At 37.2% G+C, this 22767-nt stretch overlaps 3 protein-coding genes across 3 annotated transcripts; all 3 read left to right on the forward strand.

Moving 5' to 3' along the window:
- The first annotated feature begins 594 nt into the window (after window positions 1-594).
- Window positions 595-11482, forward strand: LOC110935577 (protein SAWADEE HOMEODOMAIN HOMOLOG 1). Its single transcript, XM_022177947.2, has 9 exons — window positions 595-1002; window positions 4582-4667; window positions 4749-4794; window positions 5772-5952; window positions 6394-6457; window positions 7307-7358; window positions 9049-9192; window positions 10334-10453; window positions 11312-11482. The coding sequence occupies exons 1-9, from the start codon at window positions 940-942 to the stop codon at window positions 11360-11362; spliced, it is 807 nt and encodes a 268-aa protein (XP_022033639.1). The 5' UTR covers window positions 595-939; the 3' UTR covers window positions 11363-11482.
- Window positions 11483-15310: 3828 nt separating this feature from the next.
- LOC110932774 lies at window positions 15311-15784 on the forward strand. Its single transcript, XM_022176030.1, has one exon. The coding sequence runs from the start codon at window positions 15311-15313 to the stop codon at window positions 15782-15784; it is 474 nt and encodes a 157-aa protein (XP_022031722.1).
- Window positions 15785-15937: 153 nt separating this feature from the next.
- On the forward strand, window positions 15938-16570 carry LOC110932775. The gene has a single exon (XM_022176031.1). It carries the CDS (start codon window positions 15938-15940, stop codon window positions 16568-16570), a length of 633 nt encoding a protein of 210 aa, XP_022031723.1.
- Window positions 16571-22767: the final 6197 nt, after the last annotated feature.

Genomic DNA, 22767 nt, shown 5'->3' on the forward strand with positions numbered 1-22767 from the left:
TTACCCCCGCGCGACACAAAGTTCCGTTTAATCTCTTCAAGCGCTTTTAAATCCCCCAACGGAGCTTTAAAGAGACATATAATAATTTGGGAGCGCCTCTAGGACCGCTTTTGCCAACAGACCCGCCACAGAAAGCAATTTAGCTTTCCATCTGGACAATTTAGAATTAAACTTTATTGAGAATATGCTTCCAAAACTTCATCCGTTTCATATTCGATCCGATTGGAAGACCCAAGAAGACAAATGAGAACGCACTCGCTTTACATTATGAGACTCGCCATATAACTCACTTCCTCTTTGCCCACACCAACCCCATACAAACAACTCTTATCAAGGTTCACCTTAAGCCCCGAGGCCCGAGCTTAAGAAGAAACAACGAAGGATCCGATTTATGCTCCTTATACTGCCTTCCGACCATTCACCCACGAATGTGACGTCATCCGCATAGAATAGGTGAGATAAAGTGCGACCCCCATTTGGTAGGTCAAGACCCCGAAAGAGACTCGGCTCCACCGCCCTTTTCATTATCATGTTTAGAGACTCCAACATTGAAACAAATAAGAACGGGGACATCAGATCCCTTGTCGAAGGCCTCTATAAAGATGAAACTCCAAGGACGGGATCCATTAACAAGGACCAAAGTCATTTTGAAAAAAAAAAAAACTTTATTTCAAAACAATAAAACACCATATTCTGAACGTTACTTTTAAGCAGCAAATGGTTTTCTGAAACTGTCACAATCAGACTGAAACCCTAACTCGAATTTCGAGTCCAATTTCACTCAAATCAACGTCAATCGGAGCTGATGAACGACGGCGACGGAGACAAACGCCGCTGAACGACGGTCACGGTTAATCACACTTCGTGCCGCCTTCAATTTCTCACCGGAATCGTTGTTTGCCGTTGAGTTTACCGCCACCTAACACCGGCCGATTGACGATGGCAATTGAAGCCATGGAGATTGCAGAAACAGAGCATTCTTCTGAATTTACGCTCGCGGAGGTATCTGTTGTATAAATTTGGCATAAATTTTAAGCTAATTTGTACTTTTAGTTGTTGATAAATGTTTCAGAATTTGTATTGATTGATGTGATGGTATACTTTATGCTTTGTTTGTGTTTAGCTAAATCGGTAACTTCTGATCGTGATAGTTTGGTTCAGCCATTGTATTATGTGTGTGTGTGTGTTTATATTTCTAATATTTCCTTTTGTTCTGCACTTTCTAAATCGGTAACTTCTGATCATGATAGTATTTGTATTGATTGATGTGATGGTATACTTTATGCTTTGTTTGTGTTTATCTAAATCGGTAACTTCTGATCATGATAGTTTGGTTCAGCCAGTTTTTTTTTTTTTTTTTTTTTTTTTTTTTTAATTGATGTTCTGCATTTTTTAAATCGGTAGCTTCTGATCATCATAGTTTGGATCAGACAGTGTATTTTTTATTTATTTTTAGAGTGAATTTCAAGAATTGTCCTTTATCTTTATACCAATTTTCAGACGCTGTCCTTTTTGTTCAAAATTGTCGAGTTTTGTCCTTTATGTTTTCATATCATACACGTTTTGTTCTTTAGGCCTAACCTAGTTAGTTTTTTCAGTTAAATTTGGTCATATGCTTTGCACATGAGGGCATTTTTGTCAATTCAAAGGTAAGTTCAACAACAGATTTACAGCTCAAAGCTTCTGCAACCTTTGAATTGACAAAAATGCCCTCTTGTGTAAAGCACATGACCAAATTTAACTGAAAAAACTAACTGGGTTAGGCCTAAAGGACAAAACGTGTATGATATGAAAACATGAAGGACAAAACTCGTGAATTTTAAACATAAAGGACAACGCCTGAAAATTGGTATAAAGATAAAGGACAATCCTTAAAGTTCACTCTTATTTTAAAATTTTTAATTTTAATGTTTTGCACTTTCTGAATTGATAACTTCTGATCGTATAGTTTGGTTCATACATTGTGTGTGTATTTTTTTAATGTTCTGTACTTTCTGAATCGGTAGCTTCTAGTTTGGTTCATACATTGTGTTGTATTTATTTTAGGGGTTATTGGATTTTATCACTCTAAACTATTGGGTATTGGCCGTTGTCACTCCCAACTATCACTTTGATTTCCATCACTCCGAACTTAACACTTTGTGTGTTGTGTCTAGGGCTGTAAACGAACTGAACGTTCAGCGAACAGTTCGTGAACCGTTCGGCGGGAAGTTCGTTTATGTTCGTTCGATTAGCTTAACGAACGAACACGAACAAAAAATTTCGTTCGGTAAGCTTAACGAACGAACACGAACAAAGGTCTCGTTCATTCGACTGCGTTCGTGAACGTTCGGTAATATGTTCTTTTATGTTCGTTCGTGTTCATTCGTTTATGTTCGTTCGTGTTCATTCGTTTATGTCCGTTCGTGTTCGGTTTTTTATGTTTATTTTTCTAAAACTTTTTAATGTTTTATTAATTTTTTACTTTCCCCATATGTAATATTTCGCCCACTTTTGATATCACGCTCCTTCATTCAGCTTATCTCCAATCGATCGAACCCAATATTATCCATCCCTTCAATCTTTAAATGGTTATATTTAACTACTTTCGTTGTGTACAATGTTTAAGATTAATGGTGCCTTTTTTAATATTCAAAATTAAAGTTCATTTGTGTTCGTTTGCGTTCGTGTTCACGAACAACCAAAATTCCTTAACGAACGAACACGAACACAAACTTCTGTTCGTCGTGTGTTCGCGAACAGTTCACGAACATCCAAATTTCCTTAACGAACGAACACGAACATAGCTTTGTTCGTGTTCGTTCGGTTCGTTTACAGCCCTAGTTGTGTCACTCCAATTGAGTGGTTTTTGGCTCCCATTTTGTCTTTTAGAAGCAGATTCACCTGCAACTATTAGTAATTCACAAAATGTTGGCCTAATATCACCAATAACACAAGTCAAACACTAAGAAATGTTCACATGCTGGGTGACACAACACACAAAGTGTTAAGTTAGGAGTGGTGGGAGTCAAAGTGATAGTTGGGAGTGGCAGATGGTTGTAAAACAAGGTTTCCAAGGCCGAGTACTCCCCGAGTAGTCGCTACAAGGTAGGTTGCCGAGGCGACTTTCTTTAACTCCGCCTAATTACTCGGAATCGGTCAAACGTGGTCAACTACGGCCAAAATCATATCTAGTATGTCAACTTGGGCCGAGTTTGACTTGAAAAATAATAAAACATAATTTCTATGCCTATCATATTAAGAATGAATATTATTTTCACGTATTTTGTTATAGATGTTAGTAAATTTATGTTATTTTACATGTATTTAATTTCCAAAAACTAATTTCTTTATAGTTTAACATGTCCGAGTACTCCCCGAGTACTCTCCGTCTAGGCTGAGTACTCTCAAGTCTCAACTCCCCGGTCGACCGACTAGGGAGCGCCTAGCGACTTTTGCAACCATTGCCAGCGACAAATACCCAATAGTTGGGAGTGATAAAATTCAATAACCCTTATTTTAGTGTGTTTGTGTATTTTTTAATGTTCTGTATTTTCTGAATCGGTAACTTCTAGTTTGGTTCATACATTGTGTTGTATTTATTTTAGTGTTTTGCACTTTCTAAATTGGTAACTTCTGATCGTGATAGTTTGGTTCAGGCATTTTGTGTGTGGTTTTATTTTGTTTAGTGCTCTGCACTTTTTGTATCACTAACTTCTGATCGTGATACTTTGGTTCGGCATTGTGTGTGTGTGTGTTTTAATTTAATTTAAATTAGTTTTTTCAACAAATGTTTTGCACTTTTTTCTGTGAATCTTTGTTAATTGCTCTAACTTTTGCCTGAATTTTTGTGGTAAATTGCTATATATGATGTCAATTTGTAATCTCAACAAAAAGCACTTTGATTTCAAGACTGGGGTGATTCCATAAAGGGTAACTCTTGTGGTTTTGTTTATACTTTATACCAATTATTATATTCAAAAACATGCTGGATGACTAAAATGCCCTTGCTTATTCTACTATGTTGCAAGGGCATTTTCAATTTTCATCATGTGATATTTTTTTTGGCTGGACTTGGTGTAAATGTAACACGATACATATGTTAATCCTAATATTTGTTACACATTTACATAAGAGTTGGATATGTACCCATGGCATTATAGCCTAGTGGTATCTTGGGGATGGGATAAGGCTTATGACCATTAGGTCATGGGTTCGATTCCCACAAAGGGGGTTTTCTCAGATTTATTGGGTTTCCTCCTGAATTGGTGTATAGGCAGTATTGCCTAGTGGAGATGGATATGATCGGGTGGTTCTGCTGGTGGCACGATGATACTCCAGTGGTCCGTCAGTGATCCAAATTTGCCGTTCAAAAAAAAAAAGTTGGATATGAAAGTTGGATATGTGACCTATAAAGTAGTTCAAATGAGTGGCCTTAATGAGAAAAGTTGAATGATGGGTGATTTGTACATCAAATGTTACTTCTAATATTTGTAACACATTTACATAAGAGAGAGGTCCTTTTTCGGATGGGTTAACAAAAATAACATACATCATCATTAGTGATAAATGTTATATCAATATCAATATTTTCTTTGGTAGGTCCTAGAAATGGAACGCCTCTACCGGAAGCAGGGTAAAGAAGTAAAACAGCAGGAGTTTTGCGAAGAACTCGCAGCCAAGTTCAGGTACAATTTTGCTTTAAATGTGTGTCGTAATTGAAGTTTCTTGATTACGAGTTTTTCTGTTAACCTTTATCTTCATTGCAGTGGCTCAGCTATTAGAAATGGAAAATCTATCATAACATGGGACCAGGTTTGTTTGGAAAATCTCTCAAATATGTGGTCAGGTAGAATGCCATTTTCGTCCCTGAGGTTTGGTCAGTTTTGCGACTTTCGTCCAAAGGTTTGTTTTTCCGCATCTGGATCCAAAAGGTTTGAAATCTTGCAATTATTCATTCAGCTCGTTAACTCCATCCATTTTTCTCCGTAACTTACGTTTTTTTAGTATTTTACCTGACGAAAATACCCCTGACTTAACGGAGATGGATGGAGTCAATGAGCTGGATGAAAATGACAAGATTCAAATCTTTTGGATCCAGATGCGGAAAACAAAAACCATTGGACGAAAGTCGCAAAACTAGCAAACTTCAGTGACGAAAATGGCATTTTACTCGAAGGTTATGTAGTTACTAAAAATAAAGGCTAAATAAAAGGTGCCATCTTTCTGGACTATTCAATGAGAAGTTATTAAAAAAGTGTCATCCTTTTAGCACTATTTGGTGCAAAATACACAAATCAAATATTTGTCGTTAAATTTCTCTTGTAATATCATTTCATAAGATACTGTTGCTAATGCATTAAACCTTTCAACGAAATTGTAATATTTTAATTTAGAAAAGTTCATTTCTATTGAAGCAACAAACACAAGATCAGTAATAAAATTCTAGAGTAAACTTCCATTTTGCTCCCTGTGGTTTGGTCACTTTAACGTTTTTGCTCCAAACCTTTAAAAATAGCCATTTTGCTCCCTGATGTATCGGTTTTTTTGCCAGTTTGCTCCCCGCCTATAACTCCATACAAAATTGTTTGTTTTTCCATTTTGCTCCCCACAGGGAGCAAACTGGCAATAAAACCAAAACATCAGGGAGTAAAATGGCTATTTTTAAAGGTTTGGGGCAAAACCGTTAAAGTGACCTAACCACAGGGAGCAAAACGGAAGTTTACTCAAAATTCTATATGCATTAACTACATTATGTAAACAATCTGATTGTTTAACGAACTTTTCGATAGGTACACACCTGGTTCCTTGATAGACAGTTATTTTCAGCAGTTAAGAACAAAAGCTCAGCGGTTGATTCAAATGTAGTGAAAAATAAGCTTGCAATTATAAACTCTTCGCCAACTGCTCTAAAAAATTTTGTTGCCTTATCAAAAGCACGTGCTGCAGCTGAAATACCTAAGAAGCCCAAAGGTGTTTTAAAGTAATTAAATATTAATTTGAGTTAATTACTGTTTTCGTCCCTGTGGTTTGTCAAAAATCAATATTTCAGTCCATTAGTTTAAAAACTGCGATTTCAGTCCCTGTGGTTTGTCAAAAATCAATATTTCAGTCCATTAGTTTAAAAACTGCGATTTCAGTCCCTGTGGTTTCACTTTCGTAACCATTTCAGTCCCTGTGGTTTTATTTTTGTAACCATTACAATCCATTTATTCTGTTAGTACAGGGACTGAAATGGTTACGAGGTGGACTGAAATGGTTACGAAAGTGAAACCACAGGGACTGAAATCGCAATTTTTAAACTAATGGACTGAAATGGTGATTTTTGACAAATCACAGGGACGAAAACAGTAATTAACTCTATTAATTTTTTTTCTCTTAATAAGCATGAAACTTATCATTCTGATTCTACAGCTCAAAGAGTTGAAGAAACTGCAGATTTGATGTTTGAAGCTTTATCAGCAAAGGATCTTGCTTGGTGAGTAACTGTAAATACATGTCGTTTATTTTGAGATATTCTTTTTTGTGAGACGTGAAAGGGATAATATAATTTGACGTCACCCAAGTACTCAAGTTTTTCCATTAAGGCTAAAATATATCTAAACTAATCTATACTGTGTCCATTTTCAAATGACATGTTCGTAGGGCTGTAAACGAACCGAACGATTCGTTTGTTAAGGAAATATATGTGTCCATAAACTGTACATGAACACTTACCAAACAAGATTTTCTGTTCGTGTTCGTTTGTTAACTTTAGGTAACGAATGCAAACGGACGTTCACGAACACAAACTAATGTTCATCAACATAAATGACAACAAACGAACACAAACAAGCGTTCATGAACAAAATATATAATACATTGATACTTATTAAATATTTTTTTTGTTTATATTTTGAAGTATTTTAATAAAATTTAAAAATTAACAACACTGATGAACTATCGAAAACAAACGAACATAAACTAACACGTTCACGAACATAAATGAACGAACGCGACATCTGTTCATGTTCGTTCATTTAACTAAACGAACGGAATTTCTTGTTCGTGCTCGTTCATTTATTAAACAAACGAACTTCCTGCCGAATGGTTCACGAACTGTTTGCTGAACATTCGGTTCGTTTGCAGCCCTAGATGTTCGTCATTAAGCTGGTTTTCAGCGAGATTTGGTGTAAGCGAAACCATCTACGTAGTTGGGTTGCCTGTAAAATAGTTTCATGTGCATGGGTGACCTTAATGAATAAAGTTGGATACATGATTGGTCTCCACATGAATAATTGACTTTGAAGTGGCAAGAATGTAATATATCCTTCACTAATGGTTCCAGGTTTGATGTTGCTTCATTCCTTACTTTCAGAGTTATGTACACCGGGGAGCTTGTAAGACTTTGTTACAACAATTACTTTTATCACAAAAATAGTTAACGTAGAGGTGGTAGCTTTAGTGGGGCAAAATGGGTAATGTTCAGAACAATCTGAAACGGGTGAGGCTGGGCTTAGCTCGCGGATCGAGACTCGCTAAAACAAAGCTCGTTTTGTTTTCGAGCCAACTTGTTTTGTAATCGAGCCGAGCCTGAGCCAGGGTGCTCAGCTCATGGCTCGACTCGTGGCTCAACTCGATGGCTCGGCTCTGTGGCTCAACTCGATGGCTCGGCTTTGTGGCTCAACTCAATGGCTCATACGTACGTGTGTATATATATTTTTTATATTTTTTAGAAATGAGTGTTAGTTTTTTTATTTTTGTTTTTTATGTTATTATATTTGTAAAAAACATGAAAAAAAAATTAACGAGCCGTCTCAATAAAAATAATCGAGCTGAGCCAAGTTGGCTCGTTTAAGTTTAGAGCCCAGCCTGGCTCGGCTCGACTCAGCTTGATTATAGCCCTAGTTGGGCTTGGTTTTAAAAAGCGTGAGGCACTTCAAGGCGTTTAGGTCCCGAAATCCGAGCGTGAGGCGACGGTTTCATGTACGCGAGACTTTGCTCTATGTAAGGCAAAATAAGCTTTATGTACGACCAAAAGCTGTGTCTCTCATCTATTATACATATCAGCCGAAATCAAGTAAAATCATTTGTACATACCAGCCTCCTCTAGATCCTATATTTGACCAATTTAGATCCGCACGTACATGGAGCACCACCTCAAGGCGCTGAGACGTTTCCTCGATCGCCTTGCATGCTGAAGCACGCTTTTTAAAACCAAGAGGTCGGGTTAGGAGTGATCCAGAACACTTCTTGTCCAGAGTTTAAAATTTATTTTAAATTACTAGTTTGTCAAAGTAGTTTAAGAGAATCATACTATTTTAATAATAACTAGTGGATTACCATCCGCGCTCCGCAGCGGGTTCGAATCGTAGATAAAAATAAGCAACTCGCGAGTTAAAGTTGTTTGATGTTTTAGTTAAGGGGCTAAACATGTCATTATTAAAATTGAGGGGCTAAAGTTGTTTATTCTTAAAGTTGTGGGCTAAACATGTCATTATTAAAGTTGAAGGGCTAAGGTTGTTTATTAAGTTGAGGGGCTAAAGTTGTTTATTATTAAAGCTGAGGGGCTAAACATGTTATTATTGAAGTTGAGGGGCTAAAGTTGTTTTAGTTTAGGGGCTAAACATGTCATTACCAAAGTTGAGAGGCTAAACATGTCATTATTAAAGTTGAGGGGATAAAGTTGGTTAATGCCAAAGTTGAGGGGTCATAGTTGGTTGATGTGACAAAATAGCATATATTTATCATATATATAATCAAGGTTTAAAAAAACGGAAACGAATTTCGAGGCGTTTTCCTTTCGCCTCATGAGGCAAGCCTCGAGGCGAACCGAGGCGGAATTAAAAAATAAATATAAAAATTATATATCTTATAAAAATAATAATACTAACTAAATTCATCATCAAAATCATCAAAACACACATAAAAAAGACATAAATTGCTTGAAATTGACACAAAAAGTCAACAACATCAAACACAAATATCAAAAGGCGCAGCTTTTTTAGCGCCCCAGCTCCTTTAATGTGTGTGTGTGTGTATATATATATATATATATATATATATATAAACCCCTTTGCTCTTTTACAGGAAGTTAAGGTGAGATTTTCTGGTTTTAGTCACGATCAAGACGAGTGGGTCAATGTTAGAAGTGCGATACGTGAGCGGTCAATCCCCTTAGAGGCTTCAGAATGCCACAAAGTCAAAGTTGGAGATCTTTTGCTATGCTACAGGGTATAATTTTCATTTCTTATGTCCCTTTATTGCTTTTATGGTTAATATAATTCCTTTGAGTAAAGTACACGGATAGTCCCTGCGGTTTTCCAAACTTTTGGATTTGGTCCCCGACTTTCTAAAAGTACACGGATGGTTCCTCTGGTTTGCACCATAGTTATTAAAGGCGTTAGGCGCACTGAAGGCGCATAGGTCTCGCCTGTGGCCTAGGCGCAAGGCGCAAAAAAAGCGCGGGCCTGAGAAAAAAAAAAGCGCACAACAAAAAGAAACTTAAAATATTTTTATATAATAGAAAGTTAATACTATTCTTCAAATAAAATACAACTAAAGCTATTATATAACATTTTATATCGTCTATTTAGTACCAAAAGTTATAAATGCTTGTTTATAAGTGTATAAAAATAGTTTTCGTTAGATAAAAGTAGGAAATCTAGCTGGAATCTTGCCAGAATTTTAAGAATTTGGCCGGAAACTCTCCAGAATCTAGGAATCTCACTGGAATATGCGCATGAACCATCACCTGGAGAATTAAAGCGCAATTGCCTTGACTTAAGGCGCAATTGCTTCGCCTTGCTAGGAAATTGGGCCTAGGCGCAAGAGGCGATGGCTTTTAACAACTATGGTTTGCGCTTTGTAACACATTTAGTCCCCAGCCAACAAATCTAAAGGTTTCAGGAGGTCCAAGTTAGGGACTAAATGCAAAAGTTGGGGACTAAATGCATTACAAAGTGTAAACCACCGGGACCATTCGTGTACATTTGAAAAGCTAGGGACCAAATCCAAAATTTTAGAAAACTATAGGGACTATTCGTGTACTTTACTCTAATTCCTTCAAATAAAATGATGTAGTAGGACATTTTGTTTGTAGCTGACATTTTTTAGTATTTTACCTGTTACCAATAAAATGCGGTCCAAATTATTGTTAAAAGACTCTTCTCTCATCGTACTATAAATAGGGTGTCCAAATGCATTACAAAGTGTAAACCATCGGGACCATTCGTGTACTTTTGAAAAGCTAGGGACCAAATCCAAAATTATAGAAAACTACAGGGACTATTCGTGTACTTTACTGTAATTCCTTCAAATAAAGTTTATTCGGGTTATGATAATTTATTTCTTGTTTTTGTTGGTATTATATCAGGCAAATGAAGACCATGCACTTTATTCTGATGCACATGTTGTAAGGGTTGAAAGACAGTTGCATGATAAAGATGATTGCACCTGTATCTTTGTTGTTCGGTTCGAGTACGATAATGCTGAGGTAACTAAAATCCTCCGCGCATGTTTAAGGGGGTGTTTGGGCTGGAATTTCTAATTAAAACCGCTTATTTAGAATGACTTATCCTATCCACGAATCATTTCGACCAATTCCAATTCCCAAACACCCCCTTTGATGAGTCAGGTTGTATTGTTGACACCCTTGCTTAGACCCTCCGTAGTCGCAGCTCATATCGCGCCACCACCCCCCATAGTGCTGTATGGCGCCGGCGAACGCTACCACGGCAGTGGTGAACCATCGCGAAAATTATAACGGGTTGAACAATTTGCCTCTCTCACACACACATATATATACATACATATATATCCACATAGGGAGAGGATCATGAGAAAACTACATATAAATGAGAAAACTAGAAAACTAACTAAAAAAACCTAAAAAAAAGCTAAAAACATACCAATTTTTTTTTTTTACAATTTTTTATAAAAAAATCGCTAGTTTTTATATATAAAAAAATTGCTGTACTGCACATGTGCATTATATGTGTACTACACATGTGCTCTATATCCGTAATAGTGCACATGTGCAATACAAAAAAAATGTATTTTTTTTTTTTTGAAATTTTTTTTCCATGCATAAAAACCTGCGATTTTTTTTATAAAAATTTTTTAAAAAAATTGGTATGTTTTTTAGGCTTTTTTAGTTAGTTTTTTGGTTTTCTCATTTAAACTAGTTTTCTCTTTTTTATCTACATAATCCTCCACTACACACACATGTTATATAACCCCCTATAACCCTCGCATTTCACTTTTTTGCCATTTGTCACATAACCCCTCGGTGTTACCTACACTACACATGGCCTTATCGTTTAGTTGATTTTTTTGCTTTTGTTTTGACCAGGTGGAACTTAATTGTAGCGAGGTATGTTGCAGGCCGTCTTCAAGTCTCTAGAACTGTTTATCTTTTATATCTGAATAACCTAGAGATGATATTTAACAATTTATGTTGTATTAATATGGAGATAATATGTGGTTATCGAAAGCGGACTTGATAATGCTTGGTTGTGCCTTCCTGCCTATATGGTTCGTATGGTGGCAAATTTTTGTGGTTCGACATTCGTAGTCGAACAAGACAATTCAAGAAACTTGTTTCTTATGATTTGTTTAGATATAAAGAAGAAAACAAGGGTCACAAGGGTTCCATGTATGGAACTATCAATCTAAATCTTAATAACATACCCAATTTTGGATTTGAATTATTACTTATTTGATCACACTTGGAAGGTACCATCTACTCATTCAAATGTCCTGATTCGGATGACAAAGCCCAACCAGATTTCTTAATGTGTAACGTTCAACGAACCGTTCATGATTGAACCGTTCGGTGAGAAGTTCGTTTAATAAATGAACGAACATGAACAAGAAATTTCTCTCGGTAAGTTAATTGAATGAACATGAACAAAGCTCTCGTTTGTCCGATTGTTCGTGAACATTGGGTATGGTGTTATGAACGTTCGTTCATTTACGATCGTTCATTTTCGTTTGTTTATGTTGTTCATGGAAGATTTGTGTACATTTATATTATTTAATTTATTACCCTAACGTTTAAAATAGGAAACCCTATTCCTATCTTGTTTTTACACCGTTTCTCTTTACTTCTGCATTATTCACATCGATGAATACATCGACCTCCGTTCCACCATTAGGACTTCAAGTCCAGCGTTGGTCCCTTCGACTTCCATTTCTAGCCCCCGCCCTTGCGCCAATTTTATTTGTGTTTGTTTTTGTTCGTGAACATGTTTATATCCTTAATGAATGAACACGAACATAAAATTTTGTTTGGTAAGCGTTCATGAACACCTTATTTCCTTAACGAATGAACACGGACAATCGGTTCGGTTACAACCTTATGTACAAGGTTCATCATCCATATCCGAACCCTGGAATGTCGCCATATTATCTAGCTTATATGAAATGGCCGCAAATATTTGCTGATGATTCTAGTAATGGCCAACATCATGCTGCGACGTCGTCAAAAAAAGAAGTCAAAATCTCCATTAGTTGAACCCTTAGGAGGAAGAAGAAGAGGACGACGACGACGAGGACGAGGACGGGGAAGAAGAAGAAGAAGATCCAATTTAGGTGGGACACCAAAATGTGGTTTGGTTATGAAAGAGGACTTTGTTTTGTAATGGTTTTTAGGGCCATCCATCACTCTACTATGGTAGAATTGTCTTTGCTTTATTGTACATGAATATTATTTTCACTCAGGCTCTGTTGTCATTCTCTTACAGCATAAGTACTGGGCAAGAAAACTACCATTTTCACATTCAAAAAAACAAAAACAAATACGATACAAGTATACAATTGAGAAGTTTTCAATTGGAGTCTAATTAACAGATAATAATAATCTTTTAGCTTCTTGTAATGGAAGGAGGAGGAGGAGGAGGAGGAGGAGAAAGTGTCTAGTGTAAAATGAAAGAGGACTTTGTTTTGTAATGGTTTTTAGGGCCATCCATCACCCTACTATGGTACAATTGTCTTTGCTTTATTGTACATGAATATTATTTCCACTCAGGTTCTGTTGTCATTCTCTTACAGCATAAGTACTGTGCAAGAAAACTACCCTTTTCACATTCAAAAAAAAAAAAAAAAAATCAAATACCATACAAGTATACAAGTTTTCAATTGGAGTCTAATTAACCGTGAATCTAGGTGGGACACCAAAATGTGGTTTGGTTCTAGTGTCTAGTGTAAAATGAAAGAGAACTTTGTTTTGTAATGGTTTTTAGGGCCATCCATCACTCTACTATGGTACAATTGTCTCTGCTTTATTGTACATGAATATTATTTCCACTCAGGTTTTGTTGCCATTCTCTTACAGCATAAGTATTGTGCAAGAAAACTACCCTTTTCACATTAAAAACAAAAATCAAATACCATACAAGTATACAACTGAGATGTTTTCAATTGGAGTCTAATTAACAGATTAGATAATAATAATTTTTGGCTTCTTGTAAGGGAAGAAGAAGAAGAAGAAGAAGAAGATTCAATTTAGGTGGGACACCAAAATGTGGTTTGATTCTAGTGTCTAGTGTAAAATGAAAGAGGACTTTTTTTTAATGGTTTTTAGGGCCATCCATCACCCTACTATGGTACAATTGTCTTTGCTTTATTGTACATGAATATTATTTCTACTCAGGTTCTGTTGTCATTCTCTTAAAGCATAAATACTGTGCAAGAAAACTACCCTTTTCGCATTCAAAAAAAAAAAAAAAAATCAAATACCATACAAGTATACAAATAAGAAGTTTTCAACTGAGCTCTAATTAACAGATAATAATAATTTTTGTCTTCTTGTAAGGGATTATTAAATTTAAACAAGGTTAACTTTTTTTCATTTCTACGTTCAAGAATTTCCAAAGATGGTGTAAATCATGTTTGAGGCAGGGTTGTTTACGAGCCGAACCGATCCGAGGTAGGACAAGCTCAGGCTTGGCGGATTTGAAACCGAGCATGAAGAAAAATGTCACACATTTCAACAAATATGCAAAATACAATGAAAAATGGTATGCATTTTTAAATGCACTATACAAGGATTATATTCAGGATTAACATGTCGCAATAAGAAGCAATGCTATGAACATGGAGTCTGAATATTATGTAAAAAATCAATCAAAGACATAAATGGGAACTAGACTACTAATCACTAAATAAAACACAATTTATCAATGATATGTACAAAACAATATTTTCAACATATTTATTACTAACAAAAATAAATAGGTTCTTATTAACAAAAAGTCACATAGCTACTAAAAAGTTTAAAATGAACTTTATTTTTATATAGCCACGACATTAACATCTGAATAAATAGTTTTAGAGAAGTTAAGTATAACTAGATTACACTATAAATTTGAAAAAAAAATCATAAATTGAACGATAAAATGCCGTGTAAAGTATACTAACGGTGTGATTGTCTTGTTAAACCACTAAGGGTCTGTTTGGTATGGGGTAATGGAATGAAGGAGAGAATGGAATGAACCAGGTAATGGAATGGACAACGGAATGAAATGGATCATTCCATTCCATTGTGATGTTTGGTTACTCATATGTGAATAAAATGAATCATTACTTTGTACAATTTTAATAAAAAAAAAAACGAAGTAACGAAACACAATTGTATTAAAAACGACAAAAATATATTTTTTTTGAACAGTAAAAATATAATTGCCTCAATAATAATAATAATAATAATAATAATAATAATATATTAATGGTAAAAAAATTAATAATAATTTTTTTGATATATATTAATATTAGTATGAATAATAATAATAATAATAATAATAATAATAATAATAATAATAATAATAGTAATAGTAATAATATATTTCTTTTCATTCCTTGAAGGAATGGAAAAAAAACACCCTCATACCAAGGAATGGAAATTGTTATATTTGGAAGGAGTTACATTCCTTTGGAATGCACCATTCCATTACTACATGATAACCAAACGTGTTTCTTTTTATTCCATGAGAATGATCCATTCCATTCCACCTTCTATTCCTTCGTACCAAACGCTACCTAAGGGTATACGGTGTGGTAATCGGGAAGACGCGGCAACGATGTTTGCCGATCGGCAAACACCGCCGCCAACAATATGGCGATGCGGCAAAGGTTTGAAATCGGTAACCCTTTACCGACTCGGGAAACATGATGGTTTTGATGTGGGGGCCACTCTAACGGTTATATTACCGTTTAAATAAAAAAAAATAATTTTTCTTTAAAAAATTAAACTATAAATATCACACTAAACCATTTAACCTATTACCTTCAAATTTATACTCAACCAAACCAAAAAATACCACCAATTCTTCCCAAAAGTTTACCATACAAAATGGCGGATGAACTCCCGTTATGGTTCCCACCCATGAGTAGCGACGATTCATCCGATAGTAGCATTCTTTTTTTTCAAAATCTCATCGAAGAAGCCGAACTTCAAGATACCGGCACATCTAACCGAAGGAGATATATTGAACGTCAACGTGAGGAGGGGCATGAGACACTCATGGCGGATTATTTTGTCGAAGACCCGAAGTACAACGAAGATATCTTTCGGCATAGGTTCCGTATGTCGAAACGTTTGTTTCTAAAAATTGTGTCCGATGTGGAAGAGAACGACCCGTGGTTTGTAGAGGCCCCCGATGCGCGAGGTAGGAAGGGCTTTACGCCCTTGCAAAAGGTGACATCGGCTATTAAACAGCTCGCAACTGGAAACACTCCAGACGAGAACGATGAGTACTTGCATATGGCCGAAAGAACTTCCCGCGAGTGCCTAGAATATTTTTGTGACACGGTTTGCAAAATATAGGGTCCAGAGTTCTTATGTAGACCGACAAGCCACGACATGGCACTTTTATACCAAGCTCATGAGGAAAAACATCACCTTCCAGGTATGTTCGGTAGCCTTGATTGCACCCATTTCGTTTGGCGTTTTTGTCCGACAGAGTATCGAGGCCAATATATGCGAGGAGATCATCGATACCCGACTGTTATGCTCGAAGCGGTTACTTCTCAAGACTTATGGTTTTGGCATGCTTTTGCCGGTCCACTCGGTTCTCAAAACGATATCAATGTTCTACAACAATCTCCGTTATTTTTAACGGAACGAAATGGAACCACGCCAAAATGTCCATTTTACGTTAACAACCATTTATACAAACGTGGTTATTTGCTCGTGGATGGAATCTACCCTTCGTGGTTCGTGTTTGTGAAGTCGATCCCTTACCCTCACGAAGTAAACGAAAAGAAATTCAAGAGGCAACATGAGGCGGCAAGAAAAGACGTCGAACGGGCTTTTGGTGTTTTGAAGGCGAAATGGGGTGTATTGAGTCGACCGATGCGAGCAAGATCCGTTAAAAAAATTAGGAATGTCGTGTACACATGTATTATTTTACACAACATGATTTTGAAAGATGATGGAAAGGCGATAGCACCGGTGCACATTCGGGATCCTCCGGTCGAGCCGGCTCTAGACGATACGGTGTTGGGCGAGTTGATGAATGAAGACACCCATTGGAGACTCAAACACGATCTCATAGATCATCTCGCAAGTCAAGATTTACCCCATCTTTTGGTCGATTCCGACGAAGACTAGTTTAAATTGTTTCATGTTAATGTAATTTTATTGTTTTTTAATTTAGTGTAACTTTGATGTTTTTAATTTAATTTATGAAAGTTTATTGTTTTTTAATTTAATGTATATATTCTAAATTTATTTATATTAAATAAAATAGTGCACAAAAAAAAATAATAATAAAAGTTTACCACTTCAGCAAGTGTTTAAACCATTGCCAACACTTTTCAGCAAAGTTTAAACACTTTTGCCTCATTGACATGGCGCGCTCTAATTGGTCGGTTTTTTAGTTTACCACTCTAAAGTGTTTAACCACTCCTTACATCCTAAGGGCTGTTTGGCAACTTCTGAATGGTAAGTGTTGAACCACTAAGAGGTCTGAACCATTAAGTGCTGAACCAGTAAAATATATGAACCATTAAGAGCCTCATTAAGAGGTAAACAAACAGCCTCTAAGTTTTTTTTTGGAAGGCAAATTCAATTAACACAAACCAGCAGGGTGCTGGGGAATACACAGAACCACAAAAAGAAAAAACAACATTAAGAGAAACAAGACAAAGGGGACTGACACCACTTCTGCCAATTGATCGACTTGTGTTTAGATCTGTTGCAAACCCAACTAAACAACTGAGCCGAGCAATCCTCAATAAAAGAATCGATGGAAATACTTTGCCTCCTAAAAACTCTGTTATTCTGCGCCTTTCAAATAAACCACACGGTGGAGTAAAGAATAGAAGTCTTTAACTTCAGCAAATCCTTTGATCCTCCATTCTGAGAAGCGACATCAAAAAGATCTTTCACATTTCGAGCCGCGTACCATCTAACATCACACCACCACGCAACGCGTCGCCAAACCTCTGAAGCGACAGGGCACTTAACGAACACGTGATCAATTGTCTCATTCTGTAAACCGCAGTGAGGACAGTTAAGGTCCTGCACTTCTATACCTCTTCTGGCTAAATTCGAACGAACCGGAATCTTGTTTAATTTAAGCCTCCAATTAAAACATGATACCTTTGAAGGAACCCACTTTATCCACCGAAAGTCTTTGGTCTTCTCCACTTTGTTCAGCTTTGAGAGTAGCAGTTTCCGAGCCGAACTGACTGAAAATAAACCACTTGCATCATGAACCCAATTCCACTTGTCATTGCCATCAGCAAAATCATAGCACTTTAGCATCTCCACCAGGTCAACCAGATCTGAGTTAATAGCATCAGGAAGAGTTTTCCTGGACCAATTCCATGAAAAATCAATTACCTTCCCCGCACCAATTTTGATCCTATCTGAGTTAATAGCCTCTGAGTGATGGCTGTATAAAATGTGTATCGGGTGGGTTGTAACGTGTAATACTAATCACATGCTCCTTATGGATACTATACCCCATTTACTCTAGCTATCTAGTTTAATTAGGTTTTGCATGACTCAAACGATGGTCATTATCTGCATCCATGCATTGGGCAAGTAGCTTAGCCAGATTTTTCTTTTGACGACATGTAATTATGGTTAATCGGGGTTGTGTGACGAGACTAGGGATTGGAACTTATGTGTTGGATACTTTATGTATTGTTATTTCGCTAAGCTTGCAACTTTCGAATTAGTATTAAATTTGGTGACTGATTCTACACTTTTCAAGCTTACATTTTGGGCATGTTTGGGTAAGCTATTTGAAACAACTTATTGACTTATTGGCTTTTTGAAAAGTCATAAGCTCTAAAATGATGTTTGGCAAAGAGGGTGTATGTGAGGGGGAAAAGCTAATAAGTCAATAAGTCACAAAATCCTGACTTTTCCAAGAAGCCAATAAGTCAATAAGTTGTTTCAATAAGCTTACTCAAACATGCCCTTTATTTTATTTTCATACTTTGGTAATTTAAGTATTTCTTCTGGAATTAAGACGTTCTATTCGCATTTGATGTGACCTCTTGTTTCATGTCGGACGAGGCATTTCACATTCACAAGACTAAAAGATAACATCATCATCATACTCACTATATCCCACCAATAGCAAAGTTACGGTAGGGTCTAAGGAGGGTGAGATGTAGACAGCCATAGGGATGGGCAAATGGTACCCGATACCATTTACTCATCCCTAAGGCTGTCTAAATTCGATACCGGTACCGAATTTACCGAACCGGGTACACTTTCGGTACCGACTTTTGAGATTTTCGGTACCGGTACCAAATCGTACCGGGTATATTGGGTACCGGTACCGATACCCACTTTTTGAGATTTTCGGTACCGGTACGGTACCGGTCGGTACCGAGCTCATCTCTAGACAACCTTACCTCTACCCCGTACCCCGTAGGAATAGAGAGACTACTTCCAATAATGAGAGCCCTGGCTTGATAGTAGTTTTGCATCAAGCCTTGGACATAAGGCACATAACACTCAGCAATTGAGACAAACGCTGATTAGTGCATGTACCCCCTTGTCTTTCGGCTATCACTGCCACCACATGATACATGATTAACCATCCCCCTCTTTTAACGTTATTTTCACGACATTAGTAATATAACGTTAAAATTAGTGCACTTTCACTCTTGCCCCGGAGCGCCCACACATATATACATTATACGAGCATACCGCAAGCGGGGTGTGAGATGACTTGAAGCAAACAAGCGGACTTTAGTTAAAAATAAATACGAGCACCTAAGATGGCTTGAGGCAATGAATGGGTCCTCAATCTAACCGTTTTGACTCGTTATCCAACCCACTCATATTCACCTATGTTTTCATCTATGGGATATGCTTAGAAGCAACGAGGTTATTAACCTAGAAATGCTGGATTATATACATAATAATGTCTTAATTCTACGTATTAAGAAACTTGATCGAGATAGTTTTGCTTGGATTTAAAGCAAACAAATGTGTCATGTTGAATTGTAACAGCTTATTTTATGAACTTTCAAACAATCCAAATAGTAACTTACAGTTTTTTGGATTACATTAAAAGAAATTACCTACTCTTTTTAATAGAATATTTAACAATTAGTATTTGAAGTTCTCATCTTTTTTTAGATTTGAGTTAAATGCCATTTTAGTCCAAATGTTTTATTTTTGCATGTGGGTCTAAAAAGGTTTCACCGTTGCCATTTTAATTCACTGGGTTAACTTCATCCTTTTTTATGTTAACAAGAAGGACAATTCAGTCATTTTATATGTAATTCTGTTAACTATAAGGGCGATTCAGCCATATAAAATGACCGAATTTCCCTTCTCGTTAACAGGAAAAATAGATGAAGTTAACTCAGTAGACTAAAATGGCAATGGTACCTTTTTGGATCCACATGAAAAAAATAAAACCTTTGGACTAAACTGATAAGATGACCCAAACCACAAGAACTAAAATGACATTTAAGTCTTTAGATTTTCTTTTCAATATAACTAGAAATTAAACCAGAGCGTTACGGCGCGTCGGCGCGGGTACATTGCATATATCAAACGGATTAGTCCATGCGTTATGTGACTCGTTTAACATATGAAAGCGCATGTTTTGACGTATTCGATTTTACTCGATAGCATCGCGATTGGATCATGGTTTTTATTATAGATATATAATATGTACTGTCACACCCCCAAAATCCACCTGCGGATAACACCCGCTTCGAGGGCGTGACTGACCAGGATCCAGCCACCAATTATACCGAATACTTAAGTTGATAACAAAAGTAATACTTACTATTCATAAGCTTAGCAAATATTAAGTTCAGAGTTTAAAGTTTTAAGTTCAAAACGGTAATAAGTAGCGGAAGCTTAAGTAAAGAAGTTTAAACATGGTTCATGTTTCAAAATAAGGTAACACCCAACACAAGGGTGAACAGACACTACACGTTTCCCAAGCTGCAAGCTCCTTCGTCACTGGTTACCTGCAAAGCATGCAGTAAGGGGTCAACAATAATGCTGAGTGAGTTCACTAGTTGTCCAGTTTTAATTACCAAAAACTTTGTTTCACCGGTTAATTTATCCGTTTATACATGCCCTGGGGAGCTACCCCAAAAGTTAGCGACTAAACTATTTTTCCAATACCGAACACTAGGTAACCGTTGCGTATCCGCAGGATGCCCCGATGTCAATGTTCTATCATCATTGACGGATTTCTGAGTACATTAGTTCACGCCCGTCCCAAACCAGGGCACGGTGTGAGGCTGGTAAACACCTAAATAGCGCTATCAACTAATAACCCGCTCGCCTGAACCCGGCGACTAATCGGTATTTGTAGTAGGGACTTGAGTGATAGAGTTTCGTTTAGTGCTGTTAGTTGCAATCCGTATAAACAGTAATTAACCCAAAAGGTTTCCCAATACCCGGGAAGGAAAAGTAAGTTTTGTTCCCAATAACTAGGGAAGGTATGTAAATGGTATCCCCTTTTACCAGGGGATAGGGTTGTTAGTCTCGTGTCCCAAACCACCGGGACGCATGCTTTTAAATTGTGAACTCACCTTGGGTTGCTCGGTAGGTTTAGGTTACTTGTCAATCACGTTGGTCACCACGTCCTAACATGGTTACCGGTATAGGTCAGGTTCGGTGTACAAGCATTCACGTAAAACACATATAGGCACGTAACTAGCATATAAGTAAACAGTGGGTTACTGGGCCGGCCTAAGTAATTAAGCAGTCAACAGCAACACATAATCCAGTCAACAGATAGTCCAAGTTAAACACATATGGGCCCAGTAACCAAAATGAACAGCCCACTCGCAACCAGCTGGTCTCGAGTCGCAACCAGGTGGTTTCGGCTTGTCACGCTGTGGTTGCGAGTCGTAACCGTGGTCTCGAGTCATCATGCTGTGGTTGCGAGTCGCAACCGACGTAGTCTCGAGTCGCAATCACGTGGTTTCGACTTGTCATGCTTTGGTTGCGAGTCGCAACGGTGTGGTTTCGAGTCGGAATGTTGTGGTTGCGAGTCGTAATGCCGTCGTTGCGAGTCGTAATCTGTCACTTTCATGTACACGTGATGATGCAGATATGACAGTCCAAATAGTACCAAGAATTCAGGCCCAAAATAGGAAACAACCAATAATATTTCACTAACACTTTGCCTAATCTGAATATTAGTAAGGATAGATCAAACTTTGCCATTTTTGCATCTTCAAACCATATTCAAACAAGTTCTTCCTATGTTCATAGTTTTCTAGGGTTTTCATGCCAACATAAACACATATTTATGAACCGAAAATCACCTATTTTGACAAGATCATGATGCTAATCAAGAAAACATACATTATATAGCCGAAAATCTTATGTTAAACATCATCATTCTTGCAAGAAACAAAGAAGCATAGTTTGGTTAGCCATACCCATTCTTAGACTACCATTTTCTAGTCATTTTAAACATGTCACAAGTATTCACACATAAATGGTTTTCACATATAGTTTACTTCACAAATCACCCTAGAATCATGCATAATGTTTCTAACCAAGCATTTTCTACTTCATATACACAACATAAGTCCTATGCACATAATGATGACTAACCGGTTGAGAAGGAGAAGAATGAGCCGAAATAAAGGAAGAAGCCGAGGAGATGAAGTGTCCGAATGAGTGGTGATGAACTTGTCCGAGTTTCTTGTCCGGGATCCAAGCTTGAACCGAGAAGAGAAGGAGAGAAGTGGTGTTTGGAGAGGGTTTCTAGTGAGAGAGTTTAAGGGGTGTGTTGGTGTGTAAAATGAAAGAAGTGGGGGAAAGGTGGGATATATATACTAGGGGGTCCAACATAAGCCAAGGGTTTCGGCCCAAACCGGTTACGGCCCAAGGCCCACTCGAGACCAAGCGGCCCACTCGCAACCGCCCGGTTGCGAGTCATGGTCTCGGGTCGTAGTCTCGGCTCTTATATACATAATACATACATATCACACATATCATGCAACAATCACGTTTCCATTTAATAATAATATATATATACACCCACAATATTACAAGGTGATCGTTCGGAAAAAAACCTCGAGTGTCACATTATCCCCAAGTTTTAAGAACTTTCGTCCCGAAAGTTGAAGCAGCCACTGCCAAGCTAGCGTGTTTCAACGGGGTGTCACATCATCCCCCCGTTAGTTTGGAATTTCGTCCCGAAATTCGGTTGTAGCTTCAGTGCTGGGGTTTTCGTTTGGGAATAACTGGGGATACTTGGACTTCATCTGGTCCTCCCGCTCCCAGGTAAACTCTGGGCCGCGCCGTGAGTTCCAACGAACTCGTACAAGGGGTATCTGGCTACGTTTGAGGGT

Source organism: Helianthus annuus, chromosome 4 (genome assembly GCF_002127325.2).
Source record: "Helianthus annuus cultivar XRQ/B chromosome 4, HanXRQr2.0-SUNRISE, whole genome shotgun sequence".
NCBI classification, from domain to species: Eukaryota; Viridiplantae; Streptophyta; class Magnoliopsida; order Asterales; family Asteraceae; genus Helianthus; species Helianthus annuus.